Source organism: Cygnus atratus, chromosome 17 (assembly GCF_013377495.2).
Source record: "Cygnus atratus isolate AKBS03 ecotype Queensland, Australia chromosome 17, CAtr_DNAZoo_HiC_assembly, whole genome shotgun sequence".
In the NCBI taxonomy this organism is placed as follows: domain Eukaryota; kingdom Metazoa; phylum Chordata; class Aves; order Anseriformes; family Anatidae; genus Cygnus; species Cygnus atratus.
In genome coordinates, this window is record NC_066378.1 from 5863789 (window position 1) to 5883385 (window position 19597).

Genomic DNA, 19597 nt, shown 5'->3' on the forward strand with positions numbered 1-19597 from the left:
TGCATGCAAACTTCCACACATAAATGCTCATGTCCAGAAAAAGATACTTAATTAGTGCTCAAGAGAAATGTCTTTTCCTTTTTATGACAGCTAAACATCACAAAGAAACCACGCAAGATGCTCTATTAGAAATCAACGATGCTGTCAACCTCCGTAGAGGAGACAAGTTACTGCTCTTCACTAAGTAGCACCAAGGAAGACTAATTATTTCTAGCAACAGACTGAAGTTTTTCATTTCCTGTGATGTGGGATTTTTCCCCAGATGGGGTTAGTACCCAGCAGTGTCAACGCACTAAAAGGATGCACCACTTCAAACAAAGTTATACCTCAAAACAACCGAGCTCTGCAGTAATTTTGCTGCATGAAACTGCAACAGCCAAGTCTTACCTGGGTCTAAACAAGTAAATTTGCAGCACTCCTTTGGATCTTTGCGGTACTGCTGACATCCCTGTGGCCGTTCACACAGAGCAGCCACACACATCTCAGGTTCACCGTTATGACACGTGCAGCTCAGACAGGGATCATCCCCTTTTGGAGTGAAATAGTAGCCTTCATCAACAATGTTGTCTTTGATATCGACGCAAGTCTGGCCTAGAACAGAAATGCACATCAATATCCAAGTGTCTATGAGCCTGCCAGACAAGCCTGGTTTGATCTATTACAAAACATGATTTGAAAACACAAGCAGATGACCAGTTAAAAGTCACGCTTCTACAGGAAAATAGCTTTTAGAAGGGATCTCCAAGGAGCGGGGAAGATAAATGGATAGTCTGGAGATGTGCGGGGATGATTTACTGCTCAAACTTGACAAAGTGAATGTTAAGTATTTAATGGAATTGACGTGCTTTCAGGTGTCCTCTCCAGGACTCAAGAGAAAAACAAGCAGCCTGAGAAGGACAGCCTTCAGCATCATGCCTGCTGCACCTCCCTCCCTGTCTCCCGGTACTTAGGAAAAGCTGGGACTTCTCTGAACCAAGTTGCAGGATACTCTCTCAAGAGGTCAGGCCCAAAAAAGAGAGCCGGGCAATAGCAATTCCACTGCCCTAGCTGCATCTTAATCCCTGCACAGTGGATGAAGCTTAGATGTCTTCAGCTCACCATCCTTTCCTCCCACAGACCTGAAAGGGAGGTACCAAACCAGAGAGGGCACAGACAGCTGGGGGACCTACCAGCCTGCAGTGACTGCTCAGAGAGGGTGATGAGTCCCATCCACCCTAAGCAGAGCCCAGCTGCGAGGGTATACAGGAAGATTCAGACTAGAAGAGACCTTAGGAGGTCTCTAGTTCGATGCAGGATCACCTATGAGGGAGGTCCCACTTTGTTGCTCAGTATTTTATCCAGTATGGTCATTTTCCCTGACATCAGTTCAAACCTTGTTTTAACTTTTGTTCCTTGTCTCCTTCCACACACCCATGCAAAGAGCCTGGCTCTACCTCCTTGATAACCTCCTTGCAGCTACTGGCTGGCTGCCATCAGGTCCCCTAGAAGCATTCCCTTCTGCAGGCTGGGGGCGCCTCATTTCCTCCACCTCTCCTCAAAGCACTGGTGCACCAGCCCCCTCAGCACCATCTTGGTGGCCCTCACTGAACTCACCTCAATTTGGCAAGGTCCTGTCAGTGCCTTTCTCGTACTGGGGGTCCCTGAAACTGTACACAGAATTTTTCTGCTCAACTTACACATCTTATCTTTTTCCCCCTTACCCTTTGGTTAACAATCTAGCAGAGCTACTGCTTTCCTTACAACACCACTCTGAAGAAATGGCCAAAAAGGTCATGTTTTGACTAAATAAATGGCCTTCAATTCACATTCCAGAAGTTTATCACATCAAAATAGACATCACAATAGCCTGTCTTACTAATTTTCAATATTTCTAGTGAAAAAGCAGGCAGAAAAAGGCTGAATTTTCCTCCCTTAACACTCTTGTAAATCTTTATCCTGCTTTCAAGAAAAAGCAAACACAAAGCACTTCAAGAACCGCAGTAAAAGTTCAACACCACATGTATTAATTTATATATATATATATATTTTATTATTATTATTTTTTACAAGCAATTATCATTTATATCAGGCATCTTGAATGTTACCTGAAAATACTGCTAAAAAGTATTTCCCTTCTCTTAGTTTAATGCCTTTTGGCATAAGGGCATGCATGATACAGAATGGGAGCCATTTTTTCCGCTTTAAGTCAGAAGCTACACTTGCTTTTTTCCCCCATGCCCTACAGTTCTAAGAATTGGTTGGAAAGAATTTAATTGAAGTTGCTTTATTCAAAATAAACCAGCAATAAACATTTGCTTCATGTAAAATGAGGAAACAACTTGAGTGATATTTACTAGTAAGGCTTAACTGTATCATGGCTGAGAACCACCCATCACAATGCTCCTATTTAAACAAAGCCAAACTCCTCCTCCTTTTTCCTCCTCTTTTAATTTGCTGGGAAAAAGTAGAAAGATAGCTATCAGATTTCCAATATTTGTTATAAGCTTATTTAAACTTGCAAGACAGTTAACACCGAACTAAAACCAACTTACTCCTTTTGCAGAGGAATGACGACTTCTCGTAGCAGTTTTCAGCATACCAGCTGTGTAAACCATGGTGTCGAAGGGTAGGAAAATGGAAACACTGAAGCTGGGCACAAAGAACGTTTTCATTTTCAGACATAGCCGTACCAAAGATAGGGTCAGGGGGTAAAAATACTTCTGAAGAGCCTAGAACAAGATGCATTGGTGTAAGCAGCCTGTGGGTATACAGAGCTTTAGAAAGGCTCTAATGTCACTCATTGCACGCACACCAGATCTCCTACAAGGCTACTGTCCTCTAGCTTTAGCTTCCATTAGCAGCACTCCTCCGGGGGAAGGTGAGGAGTGGGGAGGGAAGGGGTGAGTCACAGAGAGAAGAGGCTGCTGTTGTCAGAGAACGGTGTAATTCTGACATTCTGCTATGGTAGGAACGTGTTCTGCTATCTCTACAAATGCTTCTTTCCAGGGTCCCATGGGGTTTGCCTGCCAATTCTTATGCACCTCTTCAAACAGTGAAGAGTTTGAACATGCTAAGGAGAAATGAAGCAGTAACCAGTACACTTGAAGGTCTGGCCAAATGCTAGTGAAGCAGGAACCTACACAAATCTCAAACCTGGTACTCCAAGCACCTACCAGTGCTTCCAGTACATCATCTATCCTGTGCAGCACGCTGCAGAGCTGCTCCCCCACAGCCCACGTTGCTGGCTTGGAGGGCAGTGCAGAACAGGGCTAGGCTGCAATGCCCCTCCTGCTCCTGCAGTGGGGATACATCTACTCTTTGGTCCTCCATCGAACTGTTAACAGACTGCATGTCATGGGTTCCAAAGAGCGGGGACTTAACATCAAGTTATTTTTCCCATTGCAGGGCATGGGAAAGGTATTAAGGGTATTGTATAACTAAAAATTTTGCTTCTGACCAGCACCTTAGTGTTAAATTAGTCAGTATTCAAAATTGCAGAGATTAACAAGAAGCCAAAATACAACAATTGTGAAAATTAGATTATTTGATACGTCTTTAGAAGCCTGCTTTCTAAATCTGTGCTTAAACATTGACTTCAACAGCTCCTGCAGTTAGCATATTAAGCAGCCTAGTCACACGATGGTCCTTTCAAACACATCAGACTGAAGTCTGATAATTAACGCAATTAAGCTCTCCTATCATTTTTTTGAGGGTTTAACTTCCACATCTCCCAATAATAGATTAAAATTTTCAAGCTATAGGACCCTAAATCACTTTTCAAACAGATACTAGGAATTCACAGTCTACCTCACTACAAGTCAGTGGAACTTGAATAAAATCTTTCAGAAGCTACTGAACGCTAATATGTACTTTATTTCATACAGGTATGTTTTTATTAAATAAAAGACTTGCAAGCAAAAGACTATATAGCATTGAAAAGGCTTACATTCATATAATGAATCAAGTTGAAGACGACTTATGATATAAACAGACATCACAATTCTCTGTAATTTATGCCTCCCTAGTTATAACACTTGATCAGCAGATGGCAGTGCAGTCAACTTTCTGAAGAGCAAAGAAAGGTTCTTTTAAGGATAATTGTTTTTTTTCCCTTGGAATTCATAGGAGAAGCCTACCTGTATAAACAGTTTTGTCCAGATGAGGAATAGCTAACCCTTAAGAGGGAAAAGTTTGAACTTCCTCCCTGCCCTTTTCCTATTGTCAGAAGGCACCTTTAGGTGCCGTACTTTAAGGAACTAATGGAAATGTTCCTGTCTCCACAAGAAGGAGCAATTTCCTCTGAATACTCAGCCAAATCTGCTTACTTAAATGACAAAAGAAATCAATACTTTTGCACATGGCAGCAAGGTAAAACAAGTCCCATCTCTGGAAACCTACTCAGGTTCAATCCCTTCTCATGCATCAAAAGTAGTATTTTTTTTTAAGATCCAACTGTTTCACAAAATTCTGCTCATAATTATATATCTGTACATAATGGACAGTTACCCTTGCAAATTTCCCATTACTGAAAACTGTATATGAGAAGAAAACTACCCTGGATTCGTTTTCAAATGCTACACTGGAATTCACAGTGCTGATGCGTAAAAACCTGTTTTTTTTTCCTTGACCTATATCAGCACAAAATTTAGACATTTAATTCTACACATATGACTTCATATAATGACTGAGACAAACTAATCACTCACCTGAATTAGTTAAAAATAAAAAGAATAAAACCGTGTCTCTGCATTTGCAGCATAGGGAGCTGCTTCTTTTGCCATTGAAAAAGTTCAGCCGGAGATGCCTATCAGATTAATGCTTGATTCTCCATAAAAATAGTTATTAATTCTGGGCTAAGGTAAACTTTCTCTTGGTTTAAGTAAACTGCCTGCATTATTTCAAGGTGCAAAAAACTCTGGGTAATTCTGCAAAATAAGATAACTGAAAAGCATATAAAAACCTACCAACATTAAAAAACAAATCCTACACTAGTTTGCACAAATACTAGAATCGGGAATCAGCTGTTAATCTAGACATTCACCAGAAGCAATGAGAAACGACAGAGTAGTTTCTTTTGCTCAGCTTAATCATGGGGAAATCCCAAACAAACTTAAAAAACACATTCCTTCCACAATACATCACTGAAAACTCATGAAATTTCTTGCACTTGAAAATTAGGCATGTGTATTAAAATACTTCTGTTTTGATACTGTAAAGCAAAGCAGTTCCCCTACAGCATTTCAACACCATCAGTGAAAGAAATGATGTTCTTGCAGATAACATCGATGTTTTAAGATAGTTAAACAGACCACGGAAACCAAGTAATAATTTCAGAGGCCTACCTTTATAAGCTACTTCCCAGTGACCTTCTAGGGAGTGATTTCGATTTGTGATCACATATTGATATCCAACCCAGAACCTATAAAAAAAATCAAGTTAGATTCTAAAAATACAAGCCCAAAACATACTAAGAAATTAGAATACCTTACAAATTAAAATAAGAACCTTACAATATCTTTAAAATTAACTTTGAAAACATTCTGATGACCTTTTTTTAAAAAAAATTTAGCGCATATGTTGGACAAAGTAAAAAGAGACTACAGTTGAGGAATAAAGGAAAATACTTGATAGTTTTCTATGTTTACAAATAACTCACTATGCCTTTTATTTCCATGCATAAGCAGCACCTTATTCTGTTGTTATAACAGCACTACAGTATCTTGAACTCAAAAACCACACAAAAGTATCCAGAACTCAAATATTTCATAAACATACACAACTGATGTCAGACACTGTTCAGGATCAAAACATCTAAGTCTCCAGAGACAGAGATACATGACTACTGAACCACTGCTGGTGGGTGACCTATCAGCATGGCAGCCCATGATACTGACGAAAAACCCACAGGCAAAAAAACCCAAGGAATTGTTTGCTGTGAACTCACAGAATGAAATATCTCAAGCCACCAAAACACAGTTCTTACAATTCTTTTTGTTTTGTTTTGTTTTTTTTTTTCACTTTGTTCTTGTCTCAAACTTGCAGTCTTTGTCAAAGCTACTGGTGCTTAATGGAAACAAAAACTGTGTCGAAAATTTTAAAGAAATATTATTTCTATACAATGTAGTGCAGTGGTAAGTCACTTTAAAATTTATCTTCCCTGTTGCAGTTCAAGAATATGTATGTTGCCGAGACAGCCTGAAAACAAAGACTACATTGTAGCCTGTTAATTTACTAATGTTAATTAAAACACAAAATATAGAGATGGCCGCTCTTACATGCTTTTACAAGGTTATCAACCTATAGTAAATTTTACCACTAGATTTTCTATACAAACTGAACTACCAGCAATTATATCATGCAGAAACCATTCTCATGTAATAGGAGATCTCTGTCCTTTCCTTCCTACTCACCTACGTTGGTCCTTCCTTACAAATGTCTTTTCTTCCAAGTCCCACTCCTGTGCCAGGATAAATCTTAGCTCCTGGTCTGCAGTGAAGGTGGCAAGGGATCCATTCACCCGCTGACATGTCTGCACAGCGTCCCAGTAGTTCTCCCCGTTTAAATACACTCTGTAACAGCTGGCTGTGCCCTCGTAGTGGTGCCACCCTGTTGGGCACTTTCCTAGGAAACATGAAGAATAGAAGGGAAACCATTCCCCCCAAATTAGGATCTTCCAGGTAACACATCCTAATCAGCTTATGACAATGCAACGTGTAATCACTTAGATGCATATACACAACATACCATGTATAATTTACCTCACCAATAGGAGATGCATGCATTACAGATCACAGGAGACTTCCTTTACTAATGCTTTTGACAAAGGATTTTTTTTCAATACCCTGAAAAACTCTTAGCGATGTTTCCCTGCACTGTGACAGCCTTTAAATTCTTTAATTAAGACTGATGATCTACAGTGGAAGGTTTTCCCTGAACAGCATTATAAATCCAATCAGTTTGATCAATCCAAGTCACAACAAGCTGTAAGAAGCAGGAAGGATAAACCATAGGTGGCCAACTTAACGATCACATCTTTCTATTAGGTGGTTAGCAATATGCCCAACTTGCTGTGAGGATTTCAACCTTATTTTACAAACAAGCTCAGTAGTATTCATACTCCTGCGCATGGTCAATCACTAAAGGTGATGGGGATTTTGGGGCAATGGCTGTTTGCTCTGGAAAAACGTCATTGCACAGGACATCTTTAGAAATTAGGAAGGTGATGGTATGAACTGTAGTCTCTGCTTTCTCAATTAACTAAACTGAAGAAATATGCAAAAAAAAAGCCTCGAGGCATTTCTGGATGAAACAGACCCATGGGCTTTTGATGACTGGCATTCTTGGAGGTGATAGGTAACTAATGGAATCACAGACATAGGCTGATGAAATTTAAAACAGACATGAAATATGATTTTAGCACCTGCATTTGCAGAATTAATTTTGCATGACACCTAAAAAAGGAACTTTAAATTCACAAACTGTTTTATGTTTGTTGCACGCATTCAGAGAGATCTTGTTCTCAAGCCTAGGAACTCCCTTCAGAAACAGTGATCTTTATCATAAAATAGTGACACACTTAAATTTGAATTCCTTTACGTATCTTCCTTAGTCTCCATTTCTATTTAAAAAGCAATGGGATCTTCTAAGGTCTACTGGTCACATCACTGGGATGGGACAGAATACAACATGAGTATTATAGATATCTCTGACTCAATTTCTAAATTGTTTTATTGTCCTCTACAAATTTGTTTAACAAGTTAGCTACTGGAATCCATACTGGAATCAAAATACCTATTTTAATAAGCACCCCCCCCCCCCCAAAAAAAAAAAAGAGCTAATTTTTTACTTGTGCTAATCACTTGACTTTTTCAGAATCCTGCCGTATCTTCTTCTCTGCATGTCCCCTTCCTAGTCTGCCCCATCCCTCCCTCCATGCATGATCAGTGCTGTCTCATTCCCAAATCATTGGATGATCCAAGGAGCAAAAAAGAGAACAAGACCAGAAAGAGGAGGCAGGGGAGACTTTGATGCATTGGACCTAAAGAAATTCAAAGGCAGCAGTCACTATGAGCTACAATCAGTAAGAAGGACAGTTGCAGAACTTTTATCATTTAGATAAGGCTGGTACCAGGATGCAGAAAGCATCGCCAGCAGTGATGCAGGTAAAAGAGCAGGGTGATATTGGAGAGGTATTTTTGAAGATTCCCAACTAACACTTGGAAGTAACAAGGAAAAAAAACAAAACATACAGGTCCTACACTCTTCCTTGATAGTTCCTTCATAAACTTTTTCCTTCTGAGAAGCAAGAAGGGAAGAATTTCCCTAAGTTCCCCACTTCCTAAAGAACATTATTCCCTCTTAAAAAGGGTACAAAAGTCACAACATCAGATACGTACTTAGTTTACTAAGGATACTGCAACTTCTTCTAAGACCATCTTCAAAATGACTTCAATCAAAAGCAATCAATTTTGTTTTTCCCCACTTTCCAGGGGAAAACTGCAAGCCCACATCAAGAGACAGCTGACAGACTATCATGCCTGATGAAGGATGAAACCATCACTTAACGCATCACAATTACAGAAAACTAGGCCCACAGTCCGTAAAAGAAAACCACAATTTCAGTTGCACAAAAGTAGCGTTACAAAGGAAGCTGCTGGATTCTTCGTATGTATCAGCCTGCTATATAAACTGTGCAACATCACAGCACACACATAAAGGAAGTGTCCAAAAACCTTAAGGAGTACTTCACTTGAGCAAAGACTGGTCTAAAAGCCACACAAGAGAAAAATCTATTAATTTCTCCTTAAGAGAACAATTAATCTAAATTGCTAAACTAATTAGTAGAAAGATGGGCCAGATTTCCCAGGCTGCAACTTACTGCTAAATCGGACAGGCTGTGCCACATTGACAGTGTGAAAGCGGGTCGTCTCTCCTCCCCTCCCTCGATTATGCCTGGAGTCCACATTCTCCTTCCCATGGTAAGTTCGCTGGTCCCCTGTCAAGCCTGAGGAGAAGAAGGAATAGTGAGTACCAGTGAAAATGCAAGAAAAAGCAGATTTGATTTTATTAAACTTTCTATGGGCTTTAATTCAATACAAATCTATGATACATAATACAGGCAGGTAAATTAAGATCGTAGATCCCTGCAGTAACAGCCTGGCCATTTTACATGGGTCATAACAAAAATAACTGCAGTTGAAAAGAATCAACAAGCCATTACATTAATCTTGCAAAGTAAGATAAATATTTTGGCAGATTTTCAACAACTGCAGTTGTGCACAGAACTCGACACTTGTCATTTCAGTTGCTGCAGCAAATGCATCACTCCCAGTGCATTTTGTCTGTTCTTGTTTACAGAACTACCCACTCTCCAGCTGCTCATTTTCTCAGTTGTGTGTTCAAAGATATAAGACAACTTCTCCAATATATTTTCCAACACGTTCTCTGAGATCTAGGACAAAATTAAAACCAGGAAAGAAAATCCACCCTCAGCCAGAAGAATCAGGCTTTTCATTCCTTCCCAGACTTTCTAAAGGAAACGTTTCATCATTATTTCTGAAACAAAAAACATACACACCCTAATCTGGGTGTCGGGGCTTCTCAATGGATGCATGAGACAAGTGGATTCAAGAGGTTATGAAAACACAATGCAAAATGTAATCCGCAAAAGGGGCACAGGTTAGGTGCAGACACTGCCAGCAAAACTAGCAAAACCATAAGCAGGAAGCCTGGAAGGGTAGTGGGCAGAAACCCTTGAGAAAGGCAGATAAATACCAGAGCTCCATCTGGAAACAATGAATTAACCTAAAAACAGAAAAAAGAAGAACCCAACAATGCAAGCATCAGAAATACCTACTTGTATGTCACGTAATACCACCAGCTGCTATTTGAGCTAATAGACTTGCACAGCACAAAGAGCTACGTAGACATATATTTCTGTATATAAAAAAAATCAGCTTATTTCCCTTTAAAGCTGATTAGCTCTATTTACACTAGCTAAACCAAATACACCAGCCATGGTCCAAAATAGAGAGCAGCTACATAGACTTCTTCAACAGCTTTAATTGCATCTGTTTGAAATATATTCAAAATAATGTGAATCAAGCTTTCTCCACTAACTTGAAAAATCAAGACATCCAGAGCAATTTCATGATTATTTAAACCCCCAGCTGGAGGCTGCCTGGTGTGTTACCTGGGGGAAAGACCTCCAAAAGACCCACCACCAAACAAGGTACTCCTTGGGACCAACTGCACCAATGACCAAAACCAAAAAATCTCAAGTAGGAGCCTAGGAACAGCAGAGCAGCTCTGCATTCATCTGGCTCTAGCATACTGAGTTTGTCCCAAGTTAATGGAATTAGCAGGGATATTTAATTACCAGGTTACCCTAGGAATTACATGCCTATAGAGATCGCCCATTAAGAAATGGCTATGTATAATACACTCACATGGCCTTACAGGAACGAAGCAGTAATTCCAATATTCCATATTAGAATGCGCTATGTATCACAGGAAAGAAGTTAGTGCCAAGAAATTCAGTGAGCGTACATTTCAAAGGACACAAAATGGTAAAATAATTTGACAATGAAGATCATGGATTATTTTTATTCCTTTAAAGGCCAAACTATTTTTAGTTTTAGAATTTGCCTGCCGTTAATCCTAATGTTGCATTAGCATTATTTACACTATGATCATCAGAGTGATACTAACACATTAAAAAAGCAAATCTTTAATAAGTGTTATTTTTTAAAGTCTTAATATAATTAATGTAGAATACTTTATCCAAGATGAACTGAGTTCAGCACCGGGAAGCCCTATTTTCCCATGGCATTAAATGGTAACATCTAAAGAGAAAGAACCGGTTGGAACCAAACAGAAGAAGAATTAGTTCCCTTTGAGAAGTGAGAGCAGATGCAGCACCATATGGCTGACCCTCCACGGCTAAACAGAACGCCCACGAGTACTTAACAATTTAACTCCCCTGGGAATAAAAGAGAAGTTCGCGGGTTTTAATACACAAGGGTTAAGAACGGGTTACTCACGCTAACGTCAAATTGACAGAATTTATACCAAATGCTTTGAGAAAAAGCTACACTGATCACACAAAGGGAGCTCAGTCAATCACCACCCAGAAGAAGGACATCCCCTCCTTCCTTCCCCGGCGTCAGTGGACCTGCCACCGAAACGAGAAGGGCTCAAGAGGCAAAAAGCAGCCACCACAAGTTCTCCTTCAAGCCCAACGCTGTCAGTTGCTTAATAAATCAGAGCTCTTCAAAGAGAAAATTGCTTCTATTTGACCTGAATTTTCTGTCTCTGAGAAAAGCAAAGATGACAAGTTTTTCCAGGGCAATAAAGAAAGAGCATGCTAACGAGCCTGTAAATTACTTGACTATCATGAAAAGCAGTTGCAGATTCTGGTGGCAAAGGTGTAATTGGGCTGGTTTTCTATTGTACAGTTCCAATACTTTGCAGAAGAATTTTCTGTGTATCCTGCTATTCTGCTTTCCTTTATTAAAAATATTTATATCTTTAAATACAAATTAATAGTGCCATGGACTTAGCTTTAAGATAATAACTTGAGCCAGAAGATCAAAACCTATGTTTCAGTATCTCAAGAAGGCAAAACAATGATTTTTAGTGCCAATGTGCACATTTAATATTCTGAAAGCTATCCAGTTGGGGAAGATAAGCTATTTCCCACATCCTTTATTTTCTAGATCCTACCACCACAAGAAATAACAGCAACAGCAGTATTCTTACTAGCCAAGACAAACAGCTTTAAATTTTATTTGGTTCCATACAATTATGCTAGAAATGTGATTTGCTTGTTGGTTAGTGGGGAAAGGGGAAAAACAGGTTCAAGGGAAGATTCATGGGGTGCAATTTCTCTTTTCCCCTTGTAAACTATAGCACGCCTGACAGGAACATCCTCCAAACTGCTTCCAAATGGATCAAGCCACGATTAGTATTCATGCAGCTCCTTCCAATTTACAAACAGTTGCTAATTCACTCTAGCATGTTTACAGACTGAGTAATAGTAGCACACATCAGGAAAGTCACCCAACACGTCTGATTACATGACTCTCTTCAGTTGTTTAAATCTTCAAGCTACCAATTTAGAATTAGAGTTTGCCAGGCTGAATGGCTCCTGCTGAATTTTATATGGGTAAACTTTTTCAGGTCTGAGTCAATACTGTTCAAAATTTTTTCAGAACAGAAGTGAAGAGTCTGGAAGGGGGAGATATTTTGCTTACACTTCCAACCACCTTTTAGTTGAACAAGTTCTGATGGCAAAAACACAGCCCTGACAACTCACAGAAAGTTTTCTCGTGCACACAAGTTTTGCTGTTCCTCTTGGAGAGAAGGGAAAAAAATGAAGGTGACAAATGCTGTCAGGTCTAGGTCAGAAACAAATAAAACAAAATAATTTGCCCATTATTCACAGAAGCTGAAAATAATTCAGTTAAATTGCCCGCAGTCTTTACCATACATCCACAGAGACCACTCTGCAGCACTATCCACAGGATCTCCTTTCCGTACTTTGCCTGTGGTGTCTCGTTAGCAGAAGGAAGCACACAAGCAGTACAGAAAGCTCCTTTTTGTACCCCTCGGTGCGTCTATCGTTCAGACCAAGGGAAAGGAAGCAAAAAGCCGAGTGGTGCAAATGGCACATGAGCCGAGGAGCTGAGAGCACACAAAAGAGAGAGCTGGCACCGGCTGAGACAGGAGCAGGCTTGACCATGAGCGTGCTGAGCCGCGCTGCATGGGGGAACAAACATGATGCCGAGTGGAAAACTGCTCCGAGGAGCTCGAAGAGAAGCTGCAATCTGCCACAGGGACCAGTCTGCTTTGCATCGAAGAAATGAGCAGACACAACAGACTGAGTGTCAGGGGCTTAAAGAGGCGCTTGCAAGGTCAGGACTCACACAGGGGGTGAATGCTGGGATTTGGGGAGTTGAATAAGTTCCCAGAGTTACTGTGCCACAGCAAACAAGTCACTCAAGCCAAACACTTCACAGGGATGGATGCAGTGTGAAGACTGTCTGGTTTGTGGAAGTGCTAAGCTATGACACCTGCAACTAAATTCAATAGGAGCACTTGAAGCACAGGACATGCTCCCTGGCACCGAGCACTCAGGAAGTCAGACTCCTGACATCTCATCTGGGACACTCAAAACACTTGGCCTCAAATCTTTGCATTTCCATCATAAATGGGGAATCCTACCACATTTCTTTATTCAAATTATGTCAAAATGAAATTGTTTATGAGGCTACCAGGTCTTGTGATACCTTATTTGTTCTAAGATTTGAATTACTCCTGTTTAAACACAGATTCTCAAAACGTACATACGAAAGCTGCCTTGTCCCCTAAACCTTAAATTTTCTGTCTAGCATATTACCCACTAAACCTTCGGAAAGCTTTTAATTCAATCTGGTAATTTGAGAGGTGATAGAGTTTCTGGATTAAATCCAGTTTCATGTCTAAAGATTTGGAAATATAGTTCTGACGTCCCCAGGGAGGGGTGATTGTTGTCAGGTCTGGCAGCTCCACGCTTTGCATTACCCACTGTGTTAGGCTAGGAAATTGATGCTAACCAAGACCAGCATCCTGCTGTGCTGAGCACCAGTCAAACCAATAGATCACCTGGCAGTGAAGAGCTCAGCACGTAAACACCTCAAAGCAGGGTAAAAACAATGCATCGCCTCGGAGTTCGGTAAGGGTTCAGAAAAGGTGTGCAATTGATCGGAGGCATTTTGTCATTTAGCTTTGAAAAAGGAAAAAAAGGAGATGTACTAAAAAGTACGCAAAGGTCAACAGTTTAAAGACTGCATATCTCTGTATGTAGTAGTTCATAAAGTATGCACAAACAGTCAAATTAAAGGAAATGCAAGACTAATCAACGGAAATGCTTTTCCCAACATATCATTAAGCAAGGAAGAATAGGGTTGAAACCATTTTGAAAGGAATATTTAAGCTTCCTGTCACACAAGGCAAAATGACAATTAGGTGATAGTGGAAGATGAACACATTATATCAACCACCTACGCTGGAGCTGTCTTCGTTCCTCTAAAACTTTTGGCTGTAGAGACTGCCCAGAACTGGAAGAAACTTGTCCTCATCCAGTCTGAAAGGTCTTGAGGGTAAAGCAAAAGAAAATGGTAAATAGGAAGAACAAGAGAGAGGACGAAGTAGGCATATGGCTGGGGAAGTGATAGTGCAATCACTTCACATCACACACAAAATACCCTTGGCAAAATGAAAAAGAAAGCTGATAATGATCACTGCAAGAGTGTGTCACAGCTGCTGCTTCATCAGTTACTGGCCATACCTTCAGCTGGCTCCACAAAGGGGACTTTCCAGATCCAAAAATGATATAGCATGCAAGCGCTAGCACAACCAACCTCCAAGTCAACACATTTCTTCCTGTGTCTGGAGAAGTCCTTCAGAACAGTATGAAGGATGACATTGCTTGAGATCAGCATTTACAGTTAAATTTCCTAAAAAGATTGGTTCTGTATGAAATCAGGCTCCCGGTCTCAACCCAAAACATGTAAAATCTTAGTGTTGAACATGGGACTGCAGAGCAGCAGCTCGTGCTACTTCCTCTAGAAACTACAGCTCCAGCCCTGCAGCCTGTCCAGCTGGGTTTGTAGCCTCGGGCTCTGGGGAAACAAAGAATTCAGCTCACTGAAACTTTGCTGCATTTGGGCTCCTGACCAAGCAGGTCCAGAAAACAGCACCGAGAAATACCTATTAAAGGAAAAAGTACAGCATGAGGCAAGGCTCTGTGCTACGGAGCTAGCGGAAAGGAAAAGCCTAAGGACAGCTGAGAGCACAGTCTTATCACTTATTCCTGGGAACAATTCTATTTAAAAATACAAAGGAAATGGAACAATCACCAATATAATTGCAAGATGAAAAATTGCTGTGGACGGGATTTGCGAAAAGCACAAGAATTTATGACATCAATTTTCTGTTCATACGCAACAGATACAAGCACCTAGCCTGTAGTATAAAAATAAAACAGGTGAACAGCCAGAGCTCTACTAAACCCTGCTCTACGTGGGCTGCTGACAGTGAGTTTTGTTTAACCAGAAAGCTTACACAGAGGGCAGGATATTTAGAGAAGTTGATCTGATATTTTGGCAGAAGCAAAGCTGGAAATCCAATGAGCAGTAAAAAGGCAAACTGCAGAGCCCTTCCTTCTTGTGGGTTCAAACATGGAACTTCTGTAAAGGTAGAAGAAGTTATGTTACTACTTCGATTTCTTGTGTAGAACTGTAAATAGGAAATGAGTAGGAATAATAAAACCCCATTTGTAAGAAATGCCTGTTTCTACCATTTCACAGAATACACCACCTTGGCATAAATTATTTTTAGGAACAATTACTGTTGATATGGAACAGTACACAGATTTCATGAGTCTCCACTGTTCAAGTAGGATACAGTTACAGACACATGCAGCATAAATCCTCCCAACAATTTTTAGTACACTAACAAGAGCAAGCAGGAAAAAGTTTTAGTCTACCAGATAGATGAATTGAGGGTAATCACTGATGCAGATTCCACTAAAAATTGCACGCCTCCTGGGAAGGGCAAGGGGGACAGTACTTTACACTTTGCAAGTCTGGAGCTGAAGGGAATTCCATGTTTAAAAGAAAATAGTCATTCTGAAAAGAGACCATAAGAACAGCTACGATAACAGTCTTTTGTAAATATGTATATTTTGTATACGTGTGGTCTGACAAAAATAGGCATGTGACACACTTACTCAGACTGTCAATGAATTAATGCCTTACCTAATTGTGTTCCGAAAAAGATGCTAAAAGAAATTATCCTAACAGGAAAGTCTTAGATTTTGGGGGTGTTTCTTGTACTTTGGACAACACAATCACCAAACGATTTTATTACAGAACGATCCTCCTAGTTCAATAGGAAGTTTGTTATTAACTCGAATGAAATCAGGCTGAAAAAAAGGTGAATGGTGCCAAAGAACTTACAATGGCTTTGTATTAAGTTCTTGCAAACAGCAAAATGACAAAGCAGTCATTGAAACACACCTTCATCAACACCACAAAAACCTATTTCACCACCACTGATGTTTTCTGACTTATGTTACAGGGTGCCAATAGTAGCTCAAAGGCCGAAAAGTACAGGCTGCACAACTAGACTCATAGCCCTTCCTTTGCAAGCTTTCTCTTAATGCTTCAGAGAGACTTCATCCCTTTTAATTTGAAGATACTTTAATGATCCAAGTTTCACAAGTCCAGGTGGCTTCACTAGCTAGTTCTTTTAGTGTTGTCTGCCTTTACTGAAATTAAGGACCTTAATTATGAAGTATTTAAGTTTAGCTGAATCATCTTACAATTACTCATCTAAATCTGAAGGTATTTTCTAAATTTAAAGCTGCATCATTTCTTCTTAATTCAGTGGTCAAAGAAGAAAGTTATCACTCTCAATTATGACTGTGCGCTACTATTATTAGTTGCTTTAGTTCCCCAGTCAATGTCTCAGCAGTCAGCCGGTCCTATGACTGCTCCCAGATTTAATACTCTCCCCAGCATAAGAAAACCATGCTCCTCCAAACTTATTGTGGCCTCAGCAGAGTTACTTTTATTCATGCCATCCCTTTTCATACTCCAAGACACCATTCATATGCACGCCAGCAGACCAACTCGCCCTTATTCCTGACAGTTCTGAATAACGCATACCCTTCAACGCCCATTTCAGGTCACAATGCTATCCCACCAAATTTTCGTTACAGGTATAATAGAGTTTTACGTCCTACACCAGTAGTTCTCGTTTCTCTGGTTTGCTGGCTACACTCCTTGCATTACTGTGCAAATATCTCAGTCCTTGCCACACCCAGCTTTCTGGCTGTTTTAGCTCCGTACAGCCTTTTCACCAATTACTTATCCGATTAATGTTCTCATCAAGTGGAGCACTTTCCTCCTCTATGCTATCCATCACTTCCCCCTCTAAGATTCTTTATGTTGCTCTGTTGTTCTCCTCTGCCCGTGTACAGACATGGGGATGAATCAAGTCTCTCCCACATGCTTTTAATTCCTTGAAGTTCTCCTCATCGTGTCAGGTCAGGCAGTCCAATGACACCTGCACCCCAAACGCAGGTGCAGAGCCTATCTACTGAGAAATGTTATGTTTGTGAAAATCCTTCTCCTAGCCACATACCAAATATTCTTCAGAAACATTGAGTTGTCATCATCATCCTATTACATCCTTCACGCAACACCTTAAGATTGCTGACTGATATTGTAGGTTAAGAAGATAAAAACCTTGTTTTGCACTAATGGGATATTTCAATATCCCCACAAGTCAAGCCTTCAGGTCATTTTGAATAAATTCAAGTATTAACGTGGCTGTTTTTACCTAGCTATTCACTTTCATTAACCTCCTTTATTAGATCCCTCTAGTTCTTCACATTTGGTTAAAATTAGCTCGAAAGGAAGAAGAATAACAGCACAACTATAAAAGCAACTTTCTTTAAGGACATCCGCATCCTTGATAACAACTTTAAACACAAGTTGCATCAATGACATGGCTTAATTTTTGGTGTCAGAAGAAACTACCAACAGATTTTTGCCCGCCTCCCCCACTGCAAATACACAGTCACAGAAACTAGCCAAAAGCCTTCTAAAAAGAGCACCAAGCATGTTCTTTCACTTGTCTGTGTGCAGCACAGTGGGGAGAGGGTTAGCTAAAGCAGTTTCAAAGTTTGAGTGTTAGATTTACTGTATTATCTCCACTCAAAAATATATTTAGAACAGCTTGTTCCTGTAAAATACTGATGCTACTATTTTGTAGCACCTCTAACTAAAATAGCTTAAAACTCAGAATGACGACAGACTTAACGCTGTGATGACAATGCTGCGAAGTTCGTGTGATTCTCTACCAAGCAAATTACGTAGATCAATGGCAAAGAGCTTCTTAAAACAGTTTTTGGGCACAGCTTAGTCATGCTGTAGAGATAGGAGTTTTGAACTGTGCCATGCTTTCACATTCCTGCTGCATTGTTGTTAGAAAAAAAACTACAGGTCCCTCCTCTTTTAAGGTACCCAGAAAAAGAACTGCACTGGCCAGGTTGTCAAGAACACAAACGTGAATGCTCATATTTGTGATTCTGTGTTCACAAAAAAAAATTTAAAAAATAAGACAGCTCAGTATCCAGCAGCTGTAACAGAAAACCACTGCTGGTAGGTAATAGGCCCCTGAAAACATACATGAGCTTGTGAAGAGTAAATACACCAGCTTGCTTGGCAGATCAAAGTTCTCCACGTAAGCACATGCAGCATAATCAGAGCAGGTAGCAATAAACCAAGCTCTCTACCTAGTCCAGCAGTGTCACCCAGCACAGTTTGAGTGATACACTCATACAACCAAAACTGTAATTCAGAATTTAACCTCAGGCCTACGTGTCATTTTGACTTAATTGCAACATAATTCTTCCCTGCCATGAAAGTCTCTTAGACAACAAACTCTCCTCACCTCCAGCATACCTACTCGGGCTGTTAAATTGAAGTGCAACTCTGACAACTGAAAAAAGTGTTTGTAGCATTAGCCCCACAAATTGAAAAAGTTTATTAATAAAGGGGTGCGTTTCTATGGAACAATGTCTACTTCCAAATAAGAATAAGCAAATGATCTTAGGAAAAAAAAAAGGAGCTAAAGTACTGATGAAAAACAAGGTGATATTGGGATAAGTGGTCTTCTTAGCATTACCTGGACAGTCAACTTCATCACTCTCGTCCTCACAGGTGGGCCATCCATCACACTGCCAATTTGAAGGGATGCACTGGATGGTACCACTCCGACACGCAAACTGCCCTGGGGTGCAACGGAGCTCTAGGAAAGAAGAAAGTTATGTTTTGTTTAAAGTGTTATTTATTCCTCTGAGTCTAAATACATATAGAGTAAGTGTAACGGACAAAAGCTCTGGATAACTCAGCCTGCTAAAATCTGCTGAGCTCCAGATCACTTCCGTATTTCAAACTGGACGTTTACAGCTTTAATAGACAGGAGGGCCTGCATACAGCATTTATGAAAGAACTCTATCAGACATCTGTAGTAAAAACTTCCTCATAAAAACACCACGCAAGATCTATCTGGCAGATTTTTGGTTCACGCAATCATGCACACTTCAGTTCAGCTTTCTGCATGGGAAATAGTGTTCTGATCTGACCACGGTAGACTCTACTCCTACATTATCGTCATCTACAAAGAATAAGGATATCATTTAGCAGTAGGTTTCCCACTTACGAAATACTAACAGGAATACAAGTTGATAACATGAGAATCAAGTATTTTCTCAGATTTCGAAATTGGATTTTCAAAACCAATTCCAAAAAAAGTGACAACGTAGTTTCTCTTAAGTTTGCTCCTTTCACATATCTGAAAATAAGTTGGTGTCCTTAAGAGAAGAGGTCCACATTTGCACAATGTTCCCAAGCCCAGTTCTAGCTGGAGAAGTTACGAGCTTGGGGAGCCAGCAGCAGCCACCACCACAGTGCTCCCCTTTTACTTCTTGTCATGCACTTAAGACAACTTGCTCACTTGCCTCAGAAGCGAAGTTTAACAAAAACATGCTCTGGTAGCTTTTACG

At 40.2% G+C, this 19597-nt stretch overlaps 1 protein-coding gene across 1 annotated transcript in view; it reads right to left on the bottom strand.

The window, feature by feature from the left end:
- DGCR2 (DiGeorge syndrome critical region gene 2) overlaps positions 1 to 19597 on the bottom strand; it is a 46506-nt gene that overhangs the window by 7851 nt on the left and 19058 nt on the right. Inside the window, exons 2-7 of the mRNA XM_035556633.2 lie at positions 18718 to 18840; positions 8858 to 8983; positions 6390 to 6600; positions 5322 to 5398; positions 2532 to 2708; positions 388 to 591 (exon numbers count right to left, since the gene is read on the bottom strand). Of these exons, the coding sequence (XP_035412526.1) occupies positions 388 to 591; positions 2532 to 2708; positions 5322 to 5398; positions 6390 to 6600; positions 8858 to 8983; positions 18718 to 18840 (918 nt within the window). The remainder of the gene's footprint in view (positions 1 to 387; positions 592 to 2531; positions 2709 to 5321; positions 5399 to 6389; positions 6601 to 8857; positions 8984 to 18717; positions 18841 to 19597) is intronic.